General features: G+C 39.0%; 1 protein-coding gene across 2 annotated transcripts; it reads right to left on the minus strand.

The window, feature by feature from the left end:
• Positions 1-375: 375 nt before the first annotated feature.
• Positions 376-14,501, minus strand: LOC148368676 (C4b-binding protein alpha chain-like). Of its 2 annotated transcripts, XM_088330687.1 has the most exons (12): positions 14,216-14,501; positions 10,482-10,550; positions 10,220-10,414; positions 7,499-7,598; positions 7,330-7,406; positions 7,076-7,255; positions 6,820-6,999; positions 5,399-5,428; positions 5,245-5,265; positions 5,112-5,159; positions 2,431-2,515; positions 376-910 (listed from the first exon to the last, which is right to left on the minus strand). In XM_088330687.1, the coding sequence occupies exons 2-12, from the start codon at positions 10,540-10,542 to the stop codon at positions 856-858; spliced, it is 1,032 nt and encodes a 343-aa protein (XP_088186813.1). In that variant the 5' UTR covers positions 10,543-10,550; positions 14,216-14,501; the 3' UTR covers positions 376-855. The 2 variants fall into 2 exon arrangements, with proteins under 2 accessions (XP_088186813.1, XP_088186814.1); XM_088330688.1 differs by lacking the exon at positions 2,431-2,515.
• Between the last annotated feature and the right edge of the window lie 1,391 nt (positions 14,502-15,892).

The following is a 15,892-nucleotide window of genomic DNA, read 5'->3' on the forward strand; positions in this document are numbered from 1 at the left end:
TTTTTTTTTTAAATCATAATTTGAAGAGGAAATTTCCAATTTCTTTAACTCAATTGGTCAAAATTGATTAAAAGGATGATCACAATATAACTTGGAAATCTAGCAAATCACATTACCACCACTGGGCGGAGCTATAGTGAATTTTAGTTCCAGTCTGCAGTCCCCACGAGAGAGCTGGTGTTATAAAATTCAAATTAGTACTGTTCTAGTTTTCAGCAAGATTGACTTTGAAAAAATATTGGGTATGTTTAAACATGTAGCATTAAATTCATGTGCTCCACGAATGCTTCCAAAAATGTGTACTACACAGAAAATAGTTGAAGTTAACTTAACATTGTGACAGTTCATCCAGGTTAGAAAAAAGGATTCCCCAAATCACATGGAGAAAATTTTATTTACTAAATAAGCAAAAATTACATTGGGTCGAATACAAGGTGTCATTTTACACCACTGTTGGAAAAATGTTCATCGCCAATAAATAGTGCATTCATAGTGCATAGTGGTAAAGAAATCGAAGTCTACAAGCTAAAACACTTGAAGTCCACAAACGCAGGAATCCCTTTCCCCTTTAAGTATTTACCAAGATCTCCGATACACACAACAAAGACATCCTGAAAAAAAAAATGGCAACTACTTGTCTAAATTGCAGTCATCGCTATTCGTTAAGTACACTTTTTGACCGTTTGCAAAGCTGTAATGAGAGAAAAAAAAAATGAAATCATAATGCTAAAACATGTTTTCGTGTTTAAAAAAAAAAAGTGCAGGCATTAGGCAGAAGTCAAACACAATGCATGATACACAACATTACTTATCGGTCATGAGAAGATTCCACCCTACGACGTCCACTTGACCAAGTTAACGTTCTCCTCCCATTTCTAGCAATGTTGTGCCAACAGGAGTCCTGTGCTTACTAAACACAAATGATGAAAAACAGAGCATTAGAACAAGTGGCACATATTACAGTGATTATAAAACCATCCCAAATAGCGTAGATATGTCATAGACATAAAACGCAATCAACAGAAGGCAAAGCACAATTTTTTTGAAAAACGCTCTCAGCAGAACTCTCTTTGCCCATCTAAGGCAACCACATCAGAGGAACGGCCTTTCTGATAGCTGCAATCCAGCAACGATCAGTCAACACACATGACATACATACACACACCACCACTGCCACAATGTAGTTAATAAAATGAGAGAACAGTTAGAAGTTATACATTAGAGCAGTGTTTTTCAACCAGTGTGCCGTGAGACTTTGTCTAGTGTGCCACAGGAAATTGCCCAATCTTATTAGTATTTCATTAGTATTTAAATAAAACCTAGCTTTCTGCCGTCGATCACCCTGCTGTAATATTCATCCGTACCGGTAGGTGGCAGCATTTACTTTCTCTCCTTTTTTGAAGTAATTCTCTGAACATGAGAACTGGTACAAATATCCATCAACCAACAGAAAACAATGATATAAATGTAGTAAAGTAAAAATCAGAATTCAAATAACTTTATAATCCCCCCAAAAAGATTGAAAAAAGGTTAGAATGTATTAAATCATGTTTCGTATTACTAGAAAATCATTTTTTACTCATTTTAGTTTGTTTTCTAAAAAAAAGTCAAGTCAAATTAGTTTGTGACGCCCTTAATCACAAAGAGTCTCAAAAGCCTGCATTGACCACAGAATATTGCAAACCATAGACTTAGTACACCATCCCCTGATCCTAAACCGACATGAGGGCAAGGAAAAACTCAAAAACCTTAACATCAAGAAAACAGCATAAACTAAAGCTAAACTTGAAAAAAGATAAAACATAATACAATCCCAAATCACTGCAAAATTATTTACCAGAATGAATAAATTGGTTTACCTCCTGACCCACGGTGACCACAAATGATGATAAAAATGTTAATGTTAACTGTACAGTACTTTATTTACACAGCCCTTTACAACAGTCCGTTCAGTGTACCAAAGGGTTTATGACTATATACTGTCATTTTGGCAACATGATAATTCAAGTAAAAAAAAAAATCAACATAATTACACTGGTACTGGCAATTTATCTTTAAACATTTTCTACGGACGGTGAGCTTTTTCATGCACACAAGCGTGGCTTGTGTCAAAAAAGAGGTTGAAAAACACTGTATTAGAGAATAACAAACCAAGTCGTTAATTACCCAGAACAACAAACCGACATAGTTTGTTCCATTTACTTCTACTTGAAGCTCCCACCACATAACCACGGTTGCTGAATTCCTTATTTCTAGCCACTTTTTTTTGACAGAATGGTCAACATCTACATGCAATGTTAAAACAGTCGAAACACACAAGCTTAAAAATAAGTAGTTAAAGTGTTGTACCAAGAGCGTGCAATTATGTAAAGAGAACACAGCCACTAAGGTGTTAGTCTGCGTAGGCGACCATAGAAAAGAGGATTTTACCCTTTTTTGTGCTTTTTCTTGGCAAACAGAGGGCCTTTCAAGCAATAACAAATGACGATAATGATGATAGGCACTCCCAAAATCACTGTGAGGACCAGGAAGAAAACAAATACAATGAACCAAGTCATATTCACGTCATATATAGAACATTCAAAATGCAAAATATTTATTTTTTGGAAGAACACAAAACAAATGTCACTGTATATCTCAAAGAACGACTGTTAATGTCATGATTACTGACCTGACTCACCTGTGCCCACTCTTTTGGCGCCAACTTCCTCGGACTCCGATTGGCTCTGTCCCAATTTAAACCTACTCCTATCTGTCCCATTTTCTCAGTCCGTCTGCGAACCTCAGTTTACACTAGGCAAGCCTTTTTTTGACCCTCACTCCACCCTGTTTTCTGCTCCTGTCTGACCCCCGGCTTCGACCCGTTTTTGATCATGTCTACTCTCCCATCCGGGCTTTCGAACTTTTTTGTCCATGACCACGTCTACTCTCCTACCCTGGCTTATGACTCGCTTACGACCCCAACCACGTTTTTGATCTCCTGTCCCGGCTGCTGACCCGTTTTTCCTTTCCCGCCATCGTTCACCACGAAAGTCCCATTTACACGTTCAGAGTGATCTGCTTCCTGCATTCACCAATCACCGGACCGTGGTGGCAACCCTTTCCTTTCTTCCAATAAAACAGAGAGACGTAACGCAAGTGGGTCCTGTCTCCGTTCTGGTCTTGACAGTGTATATTTCTACAATGATCATAATTAGCACAGTAGAAAATGAATACACCATGTAAGCATCATAGTGCAAGGGGGAAGAAAAATTGTTTTGGATTTGAAGGGACACTGTAATATAAGACCACTAGATGTCGCTGTATTGTATAGCATTTTATCCTAATTTTATCTTATCGCCTTAACTCATCTTGAGTTAATCTTGTATTTTTATCTTTTTAATATTCTTTTATGTATACATGTATATAGTTTCTAATTTTACGCTGGCAACTGTGGACAGGAAAGTAAGAATTTTATTGTGCAGCGAAACGTGGTTATTTACTGTGCATATGACAATAAACACTTTGAATTTGAAAGCGTGTGTCACAAAGCACACCACTCCCATGTTTCAGAGAATGCATCGTTTGAATTGTAAGGTCCACAAAATGTACACTTTTTTTGAGGGGCGTATTTGAGGTTACTGGTAGTCTAGTCTTTTACAGAGCACAGTAATGTGGAGTAATGCAACATTCACTAGGGTATTGACTTTAAAAATGTCCCTACTTTATGGACATTTTAAAAAATAAAATCTTATACTATACTTATTTCAGACAAAAATACGAAATAAGATTAATATATTGGGCCTACTATGTTAGCTGTTCTCATGCTTTTATTCTCCAAAAACGTGCAATTAGAACCATACACAGGCTAGGATATTAAGGTTCATACTAATATTTTATTCCTGCAGCCCAAATTATTAAAATTGGATGATTTAGTAAAATTTTCCACTTCACAACTGCTATTTAAGGTCAACAAAAACAGTTCCGGAACACATCCAAAAATATATTAGACACAAGAGGAGGTATCTGCAAAATGGATATTTAATATGAAAGATAAAGGGGTAGAGCAAATAAGCGTCTGCTTCTTACTACCCCTTTTCGAACATAATTTTTGTTGTTAAGTCATTGTTTTTGTCCTGATTTTATTTTATAATGTTCAAATTAAATTTTCATTCATTCAAGTTTATTTGGGTATTATATGTTAAAGGAGCCATTAGTGAAACCATTATATGTTTGAAATGTCATCTTTGTTTTCTTATTTTCCTTTGTGGGGTGTGGTGGGGTTTCCTTGTTTTTATTTTGCGTACATCTTCCCGGCAAGGGAAACAGAATAGGGGTAGACACTTAAAAGGTGCAGCCTACTCCCTTTGGGCACAGGTTTGTGTATCGTATAAATGTATTGTAACGACATTTTGGTGCAAAACGGTTTGCTTCCTTTTATTAACTCATGTTTCATGTTGTTTTTTGGTGCTGTACCTAAATAAAAAGTCAAAAACTAATGAAAATAAATAAATAACCGTTAACAGCCTGGCAAAATAAATTCATTGGAAACCCAAAATTTGGCAAGAATTAGGACACTCTCCAAAGTTATGACTCCACTCATTCAACACATGGACAATCTGACGCACATGCATCACAGACGCCACTTGCATGTCACGTTCACCAAACTGCTTATCTTCACTAGGGTCGCAGAGGTGCTGGCAACCATCCCCACTGTCTTTGAGCAGTGGGCAGGGGACACCCCTGGACTGGTTGCCAACTAATTGTAGGACACACCGAGACAGACAATCATTCACATGCTCACACATATGTAGGGACAATTTGCACCAGCCAGTCAACCTGCTACGCATGTTTTGGGGAGGCATCAGGAGACCGAAGTGCCTGGAGAAAACCCACCGAGGCACTTGGAGAACATGCAACTCTACACAGGGAGGGACGTAGCTGTAATTAAACCCAGGAATTCTGAAATGTGAGGCGGACGCCCGAACCAGATAGACACATTCCCAGGTCACGTGCATTACAGCAAATGTAATTTATCACGTTGGGTGATAGCAAGTTCAGACGGACAGAACCTTGCTGCAGATTAAGTAATATGTTTCACGGTAATAACAGTACAATGAAGTGGCACTCACCTGCGACTACAAGACCAATATACATTCCCAAATGACTACCACCACTTTCTAAAAGAAATGCAAGAAAATAGACTCATCAAAAAGCAATTTACCAGAAACTTACAAAGGATTTCTTTAAAAGATTGTTACTTACCGTCATCTGGTTCAGGAGAAACTGAAAGGGACATAAAATTCACATTACATTTTATATGATTTATACTGACTCAAGTGTTTAGGGTGAGGCCAAATCACAGTGCACAGATTAAAAAGGAGTGAAGCATGTACATGTGCCCCATGTTGACACATACCTTTTGGCGTCTCTTTGTCATCTTCAATTTCTGTAGAAGCAAAAAAGTGTTTTACGGAATTGAAAAAAATAAATAAATTCACCTTTAGATTCCGAATACATATTCTGAAACATGTTTTAAATTTGAAACGACACAACTCCTAAAAATATGACGGTACCTAGGATCTCACTCGTATTGAGAATTTCTCGTGTCCCGAACACATTTTTTCCCATAAGAAATAACTGAAAACCAATCAATCCGTTCCCAGTCTCCCAAAATCATTCAAGTTAACCCAAAATAGATATAAAACACATTTTTCTGATCACTCAAGACACATTCATAAAGTACGGTATTACTACGACAGGGCGCACATCGAAGCAGTGTGTGTTTAAATTTAGTTTTTCTTTAACTAGGAGTGATCCAAAACCTCCCCAAAAAGACATGCTAATAGGTGAAGTTGTTGTGGATCAACTGCAAGTCAGCTTGATAACAAACATCGATGTTATGAAACAATGTTGATACAAGAAATCACAAGATGTTGACTGAGCAGAATCGGGGCGGGAAAAAAAACAAACACTGTCGAACCACGAGAACACAGTATAAAAGCCCAGCGGCTCTCGGACGGACTTTGAATGTGGATGAATGCTGTTGAATCAAGAAAGGTTCCCTCTTTGCCATATTTCGTCTGCGTATATTTTGGGGCAACGCCCAACGACGTCCTCTCCAAAAAGTGTGGAACTGTGAAACAGGTGCCAACTTTGTCACTCTCCAAGGAAGCTATACGCGTTCACATGTATTTTTTCTGTAACAAGGTGTGATCCAAAACGACACACTACAGTAGCAGAGGACACACAAGCCCAATAATCAGGTGCGCCGTATGTATGTGTAAATTCAGAAATAGAACCGGCAACTGTGACTGAGCCTTTATACACGGTGCACCTGATAGTCGTGAAAATACGGTAATTAAACATGATAATACAGCAACAAGATGAATAATATGATTTTAATGAAATAAAATGCGAATGTGTTACGAGTACTTATCATGGAGGAACGCAGTAGTTACTAATGGGTGTGGTGGAGGAGTGAGGGAGCACAAGAGACCCGATAAAAACAACATAAGAGACCATGAAATGCACGTGCTAACTGGGAGCAGATAATCCTGGCGGTGAGCGGTCTCGAGCACTCTGCCCCCTTGTGGTAGCGTCTGAATATTCTCCTAACTTGATTTTTTTCTCGTGCTCAAGATTTTTGCTCGAAAAAAAAACTCGCTCCTCAAATTTCCTAAAACTACAATAGCTGATGTATCTTTTTCTCAATTTGGCACCAGCGCTACCAGTATACCGTAAATGGTAAATGTTACTGTAAAAAGCAGTATAAGATGCTCAAATCCGGGGTTTCCGTTTGAGGTTCATTTCATGCTACGGGACTAGAGAAGAACTTACTCAGACACATTGGTGGTTCTGGAGACCACTTGCTATTGATGTCACATGTCACAGTGTCGGATCCTTCCATCCTGTATCCAGACTTGCACTTATACTTCAAGTAATCCATGTGTCCATATGGGAATCGAGCACCTGAATTGACTTCCGCATTGATAATGTAGAGCTCGGGACATTCAACTGCTGCAGAGAAAATGAAAAGATCAAACTATTAAGATGTCGAAACGGGATGGTTTGGAACTTGTAAAGGAAGACTTACTGATACAAACAGGTGGATCAGGTGTGAACAGTCCTATACTAGAACATGATAGCCTTCTGTTACCTTTAAGAACATAACCTTCAAGACATGTGTACTCTACAGTAGTTCCATATTTATATGGTCCTGTTACAGGCGTAAAAGAGCCTTTATCTATTTGTGAAGGAGGATCACAATCCACCACTGTAAATGAAAAATAACAAATCGTGAAATGGTTTTCATCATCATCATCATCATCATTTAAGCAACTGAAATACCTTCACATGATGGTGGGTGTCCAGTCCACACCCCAGTGTGCAAACATCTGCGTTCTGGATCACCAACCAAGATGTATCTAATACAATAACAGAGAAAAAGTGTAAATACATTGAATGCTTTTAGTGGGGCCCAAATGCGACTTCGTAGTATAAAATGAATTTTTCTTACCCTTCTTTGCAAGTGATGCTTACTATGGAACCATATTGGAGCGCCTGTGTAAATTTTATGTGTGAATTGGCCACTGGTTCTGGAGGGGCACAGTCCTTCGCTGATGTAAATAAGTAAGATTAAATAAAAGAAGAGAGCATTGCTAATCATTGTGTTTATTTAAAGAGCAACTTGAAAATGTGGTGAAGTCACAATGGAAAAATGCCATATTTTGAATTCTAGTGATGCACCTGTTGAGTATTTCATTACTCAATTATTCTCGTGAAACGTCAAATAATTTTGCCGAATTAAAAAGCTTTTAATTAATGAACCCTTGGCTTTACTGTTTCTGTTATCAAATCATAATCTTTGTTGAATTCCAATTTTTGAAGTCTGCGTAGCAGCCAAGGATTTTGTGTGAAGCTATTCAAACACAAGTATGAAATCGACTTTACATGAAGCTTGTGAATAATAAAAACATTAATGAATGAACTACATTTGACAGCCTTTACTAAGGCGACTTGCATATTGAGCATTTTGGCGAGTGACTTCATACTGAAAGGAATGTCTGTTAGCCTGTAAGCATATTCCAGTTAATATGGAAGAATACAAACAGATTGTTATACAGTATTCCATGAATCCCAGTGTTCAAACCAAAGCACATCAAACTGAACAAGATGTTCACAGTTCAAAACAAATAATTATATTAAGTGTTCCATCTTTGAAAAAACTGCCACAACTGCAAAAATGAGGAGTTGCTTAATACTCGCAATCCTGGGACTTAATTACTTTTCTCTAATAATAACACTTTCAGACTCAACTGTCGTTTCAACATGGTGCATTGCTCCGCCTCTTTTTAAAGTAAGGCCATGGAATACAATGTCTTCTGTACGATTCCCCCTTCGCTTACCTACCGAAAAAATACAACTGAATAGTTATGGTGGCGATGGTTCAAGCACAGAGTACAATGGCGCTGAATATCTCCCTACTCATATTCTAAAATTCTCCCTACCCTATATACAACTATAAAATACAAAAACAGAAATCAAAGTTTCAGTTTATTTGCAAATATGCGGTTGTGTGTGACCAGGAGTTAATGTTGGGTAGCGCGTGGGGAAATGGGTGTAGCTTTTACAGGAACAACAAAACCAATAAGGAAACGTGAGCACAGAATTTATAGTAAAAGAGTGCTCAGTGGTGGTCTCTATTACTAAAATTATTTTTGCAATACATCATTGCCGGGGAAAAACGTGTTTTAAATTTAAATGACAATATGCATATGGAGTGTTTTGGGCGATAGTTTGCAAACTCTCAAAAAATATAAAGGGGTTATTGCTTCCACAGGTTGGTGTATACGTTTTATTCTTTTTCTGTTATTATGTGGCTATACTGTATTTAAGCAGTTTTAGAAGGTCGGCCTAAATGCAAGTATATAGGTACTTTCAGAGTAACGCGCTACAGACGCTCCCCTACTTACGCAAAACCTTAGATACGAACATTTTTTTTCGCGACGTCGAAAAATATCCGGACATTGCTGTGATTTTGTATTATGTGCACCTTTTTCCGAGTAAAAGACATTACTTTTAGTGCTTATTTCCGCATCCACCCTGAAGAAGAAATCCGGCTTCTACTTCCTAGTTCGTGTGTAAACACACTGCACTGTATCTCTAGCATCCCAAGAAATTTGGCATCATTATTGTTTAATATATTGTGCATCCATTCAATATGGTTGGTGTAAAGTGTAAAGAAGAGGCGAGACGTTAATTTTCAAATGAATGTGGAACGAAAAAGCTTGATGCGCATAAGAAAATGGTTGGATCGTTTATTTTTTTCCTACTGTTTACCTAGGACGAGGACCCCTTGAAGCGCATCTTCCAAAAGTAAGTTAAACTCAACTTTATTTATCTTTATAGTCAAGTTTATTTGTGACGCCCTTAATCACAAGGAGTCTCAAAGGGATTCCCAGACCACAGAATGTCAACGCCTAATGTGTAGCTTTGTTTTTCAGTACTATGCTTTATCATTATTATTATTCTGTGTAGCACTATTTAGTTACTCTATATAACACGCTACAGTGGGCATTTGCACGTCACACTGGGTATTTGTATATTGTATTCTTTTGGCTTTATTATTCTACTGTTTTCAGCTCAGGGATGCTGCTGGAAATGTGAATTTCCCTTCGGGGATGAATAAAGTATCTATCTATCTATCTATTCAGCCTGCTTTGTAACGTTATAGACAATATTATTTTATTGAACGTTTACTTTTTAGTTTCAAAACAATACAGGTTACTCATACAAGCCTTCAATATACTTCTATAAACCTTAAACATACATTCAATGCAAAATATAGCACTTAAACAACTTACAAACAAATTCATCTTTAGAATGATCGTCCGGAACCTATTTTGTTCATAAGTAGGGCAGCGTCTGTACTTTTAGGTGTCTAATCTGAAGGTTAACGCAATTACTTTTTAAATGAAGTTATTAGTAACTGTAACTAATTACTTTTGTTAGTAATGCTCCCAACACTGAACACCCATAAATCAACCCAAATCTTTTCAGTTTAATGATTTCCTTTAGTCGTACTGCATTTATGACATGTACAGTACAAATGCGTTGTGAAATTGTCCTTTGCATACCCAATTATCATGTTGGTTGAATGTACAGGATATTCACACACGCAAAATATGACATTCATAATTATATTTTGAAATTAAAAAAAAAAAAAAAAAAGACCTACCCTCGCATTTAAATGTCACAGGGCTCCAGACACCAGCAGTACAAGTCAGGGTTGGGTGCCCACCTGACCATATGAAACCCACATTACAGGACAGAGTAGCTGTGCTCCCATCCGGAAATGTATCTTTAAGGATGTCATCGCCTTTCAGGTGCATGTCTTTGCTTATAATGGGTAGTGAGCAGTCTTGAGCTGTAACTGCACGAGACCAAAAAGGTAAGTTTCAATGCCAATGTTAACAGCCCTAAAACTTGCTGTCACTTACCTTGAGCAGTTTTGGAAAGGCAGAGATAGATTGGTAGCAGAAACATGGAAAGGACATCCATGACTGGTCCTGGAAAAACAATGTAGTGTAGTTTTAAAGTAGGGGTTAGGAACCCTTTTCACTCAAAGAGTAATGAAAGCAAAATATTTGTGGGAGAGGGAGCCACAGCATACATTAAGGATTGACCAGTTTGGGTTTTTCAGGGCTGATACCGATTACTTCTACTAAGAGGAGACAGATAACTGATATTAATTTGCTGTAAAAAGAAACAAAAAATATTTGTTCAAAATTCAAATACTACTTTAATAACTTTCTGAAACATTTTACAGTAAGTTAATTAGAATTTCAACACAACTAGCATATTTTACGTATACCGAAAAAGTAACAGTGGAGGAAATAAAATAAGGCTTAGCAGCAACTTGTATAGAAAGTAACATAAAAACATAAATGGCTCCCTGAAATCTTTTACAATTAATACATAAATAAATAAAACTATCAATACAATGAACATGACTTAAACCAAATTAAAACAAAGACTTTGAAAGAGCCAGATTGACGAACTAACGTTATGGTAACAGCTAATCACTCAGCCTTCTACTTTAGCGTGCTTTTTATGCTCAATGACAATCACGCGCTTGACAAACCAATGTAATAATAAGAGCCAATAAAACAGGTTAAATACACTTTTTACGCTACCTCTTAATCATACACACTCACTTTTCTACCACGGCAGATAACTTTCAAAATCTTAATATTATCAGTGGCTTGAATCACAAGCATGTCGGGACTCAGGCCTCAGCAAAGCTGCCGCTGTTTACTTTGTTCTAACGTTATCCGTGCTTCAGTGGCTCTGCCCTATCCACTCAAAAGGTTACTGTGTCGTAATGGACATTTTGGACTATTTTACAGGCTCAATATGTCGTTGCTGTCATGCACTTTATAGACAATTTTCAACATATTGCCATATGTTTCAACATATGGCCATATGTTTTCTTTACTGATGTTCACCATGTTTTGTGTACGGTTACCCATTGCTAAATCTATTGCACCCTGGTCCTCCTGGAAGGGGGATTACCACTTGTGAGGCCCCTTATCAAGGTTTCTTATTATCCTCATGCTGAGAGATTTGAGTTTTTCTTTGTCCGCATGTTGGTTTAAGATCAGGGAATGGTGTAATTGTAATCCTGTGCAGTCCTTTGAGACATCTTGGGATCAAGGGCCATACAAATAAATGTGACTTGACTCGACTCATTGGAGGGAGAAAGGCTCGGCTGTATCTCAGCCTGAATAACCAGCCTGTCGAATTAATAAATATGTGATATAAATATCCATCAATTTCACAAATATCCGTGCCTTATCAACATGTATACCACTAAAAAGTCTGTCTATCTCCCACAGTTAAGCATGTAATTTTAATTTGTACATGAAATGTTCAAAAAAAATTCAATGTGAGCACTATTGATCACACAAGCAAATAGTCAAATTCTGGCCAATCATGTCCCAGCATTGTCAATGATTGCAACTGCTTTTGTCATTTGTGCCTTCAGCTCATCTAAATTTCTTGGAATAGGGGGTTACCTCGACCAATCCTTTTACAAATCCCCACAAAAGGCAATCACATGGTGAGAGAAATGGATGACCGGGACATGAGCTCGTGATCATTCTGCCGAGACGTCCAATCCATCTGTATGGCTGTGTTGTGTTCAGAAACTGCCCAACCCTGAGGCTCCAGTGTGGTGGCGTGGATGAGCTTAAGGCACACATTACAGACGCTGGTGACACCATTGACAATGCAATCCTAGGGACGCGTTTGGCAAGAATTTGACTACTGGCTTGATATTTGTTGTATGAACATTTTTAGCATTGCGTGTAAAAATTAAGATTACACGCTTTCTGAATTTACCGGATGTGTTTTATGTAAGAGTATGGAGTGAGACAAGTGAGTGGTTCCCTGTGTTGACTGATGTGATACAGGGGTGTGTGTAATGTCACCATGGCTGTTTAATGTGTACATGGATGATGTGGTGAGAGAGGTGTAGAGATGATGGATAAAAGTGGAACGATGTGGCAGGTAAGTCAGTTGTTGTTTGCAGATGACACAGCGCTTGTGGCTGAATCTGAGGAAACATTGAAAAGGTTGGTAATGGAGTTTGGAAGTATGTGATAGGCGCAAGTTATGTGTGAATGTTGGGAAGAGTAAGGTGATGAAGTGTTCACGTGATGGAGTGGGCATGGCGTTAGAAATAAGGTGGCATGGACAGGTGCTGGAAGAAGTTGAAAGCTTTAGGTACTTGGGTTGTGATGTGGCTGCAGTTGGTGGAATAGAGTGCGAGGTATTACACAGAGTGAATCAAGGAAGCAAGGTTTTGGGTGCTCTGGGGAGAGTGATGAGCAACAAAAGTATGAGTGTGGATGTTAAGAGGGGACTGTATGAGAGTGTGATAGTGCCGACTGTGTTGTATGGTGCAGAGAATTGGAGCCTGAATGTAGATTTGAGAAGGAAATGTTTTTTAAATGAATTGTTTGAGGAGTATGTTAGGAGTGACAAGATTGGATATATTGAGAAATGAAATTGTGAGAGACAGAACTGGAATCGTAGTGGAACTGAGCAAGCGTGTGGATAAGAGAGGTGGTTTGGACACATGGAGAGGATGGATGACGGGCGAATGTTGAAAAGGATCTACAGAGCAGAAGTAAATGGAAGGAGACCAAGAGGAAGGCCGTGATTGACATGGATGGATGGTGTTATGAGTGCACTGCAGGAAAGAGGTCTAAATGTAGTGGAAGCTAGAGCTCTTGTTGTTGATAGGTATGAGTGAAGAGGTGTTGTAGAAGGACAGTGGGATGTTTAGACGTGTTCTAAGGGATGGGCAGGGCACCCGTATGATGCGGCAGGGGTAAACCAGTGAAAGCTGTCAGGCCCTGCTGTTGAACAAAAGAGTGTGTTGTGTCACCCTGATCCGAGTGATATGGTCGCTTTCTTGTGTCCCGTTTCATCCGGAGGGACGAAAGCAAGACCGACTTGGGTGCCGAGGTGCCTAACTTGTTTGGGTGTTTGGGCATTTGGGTTGGCCATGGCCCCCAAATTTTTGTGTGTGGTTTTTGCTACTTTTTCCTTTTCTTTGTTTTTGTATGTGTGTCTTGCTGTCAGTCACCCCTTTCGAGGGATATGACCAGGGTGGGTAGATAGAAAGATAGAGATATGGATAGAAAGTTTTATATCCTTAATAGTTTCCGAAATCTTTCATGTCAAAACGTGCCCAAGAATTTTAGAACACACTGTATTTTTGCACCGGGCAAGCTGCTTTCCGTGGTGCTTTAGCTTCGCATACATTAGTATTGGAAAGTCACATAAAAGCATACGAAGGCCTTTATTTCACCTCCGAACCAGATGTACTCATGAAAAGTGCCATATCTGGCTCGCGAGCCATAAGTTCCCGAACAGTGTTTTAAGGGCTAAGATCGCTAGCTACCTAATCTACCGGCAAGCTAGCAGATAATTCTATGAGTACTATCAGTTTAAATTAGTGTAAAATACTAAATAGCGTGTACTCCAATGTACTAATCCACGCGGCGTGGCGTAGCGAACATTTGTCGGAAAGTGTCCGCTAGATATATTAGCCCTCAGGTTTGTAGGCGCCATGACGCAGTAAACCCAAACACAGTGAGTCCAAATACTCGGTGTTAACAAAACAAAAAAAAAATCTCCAAATACATAAAGACATTTTTCTCACCCAAAGATTTTCGGTAGTGTCGGTCGGAAATGTTGCTTTCGAGATTGTGTCTCAAAGTTGATTAACAGGAAAAGGAGTGGCAGCCAAAAATAACACGTGACCAGACGCAATCGACCCTGCGCACAAATTCACCAAGTTGGATCCTACCAAAAAATAAGTCGCGTGGAATTTCTTCATGTGCTATCCTGTAGCATGCAGGAACCTATATAAAGATTGACATTGCGCGAAGGCGATATAGAGCGAAAGCACTGATAACCCATGAGTGTGTTTATGTGTGTTATTGTGTCGCGCAGTGAATGACGTCATGCTTCCACCAAGCCCAGAGGTGGTTAGAGGACCGCGCAGTGAATGACGTCATGCTTCCACCAAGCCCAGAGGTGGATAGAGGAGCCAAAACGTTTACTCAAGTAATAGTATTGTTCAGAATAATAATACTCAAGTAGAAGTAGAAGTATTCATCCAAACACGCACTTGAGTAAAAGTAAAATAAGTACTTCGTGAAAAAAAATTACTTAAGTACTGAGTAACTGCAGCAACGTCGTTTTTATTGATTTTTTTTAAACAACCAATCAGATCGTCAAATTATCAAAGTTCATCCAATCCACAATTTTTTTTAAGTAGATTAAAATAATCAACGTAAATTCAAGTGCTTTAATAAACAATAAAATAAAAATCAAATAAATGAATTAGCACATGCTTGATGACATGACTTCAAGGTTCTCTTAATATTATACAAAATCATACATGGACTTGCTCCCTTATATCTTTCATATTTGATTTCCCCATATGTTCCGGTCCGAAGCCTTCGCTCTGAAAATGCCTGTGTTATGCCGAGAAATGCATCCCTGCCGAGATTTGCATAAGTACGTTCGGACAGGCCGGTGCATGATTTATGGAAGCCCCGTGGACAGGTAGCACAGGTGATTGGGGTGTGGTCGCAGCGAATGGTTCGAAAGCACCACTGGCATTTGGATTGGAGGCCAGGGTTGCTCTCGAAGTCGCCCGCCCTAAGAAGAACAGAGAGAGGAGAGTAGAAGAGAGAGGAAGAGGGACAGATAGAAAGAGAGAAAGACAGACAGCACAACGCAAGAAGGGGGAAAAGAGAGTGAAAGAGGTGGGGAGAGAGCAGGAAAGAGAGGGACAGAGAAAATGAGAGACAAGAGTGCAAAGGGGAAAGAGAGAAAAGGAGAGGACCAAGAAAGAAAGAGAGAGCGAGTCTGAGTGGATTGAGTTGGATTCGTAAGGCTCCCACGGGAGAGAGCCCTTCGCAGGACACCACGGTAAGGTTACTAGTCTTCGTCCTGCAGGTTTTGATGTGAGGCCAGGGATGCACCTCTCCTCTTCTGTGTTTTTATAGTCGGTGTTGCGAAGCGACATTTTCCATCTGTTTCATCCGTAAACAACGTTTCGCCACCGCTCAAGTTGAATATAGTCACGTGACGAGGCTGCTACGTTTTATTGGTTAAACGAGGTAGAGGCTGGCGGAGGCCTTCGTCATTATGAAGTCAGACGCGTACGAACGTGGAGGGAATTTGTTACGGAGTAATTATTTAAGGTATGGAGTAAAGGTACCGTTTTTTTCTTCACAAATTTACTCAAGTTAAAGTACAGGGATACTCCTAGAAGTACAGAAATTCCCCAAACTTACTCAACTAAATGTAAGGGAGTAAATGTACC

This window comes from Urocampus carinirostris, chromosome 3, assembly GCF_059441175.1.
Source record: "Urocampus carinirostris isolate Australia breed hairy pipefish chromosome 3, RoL_Ucar_1.0, whole genome shotgun sequence".
Classification (NCBI taxonomy): Eukaryota; Metazoa; Chordata; class Actinopteri; order Syngnathiformes; family Syngnathidae; genus Urocampus; species Urocampus carinirostris.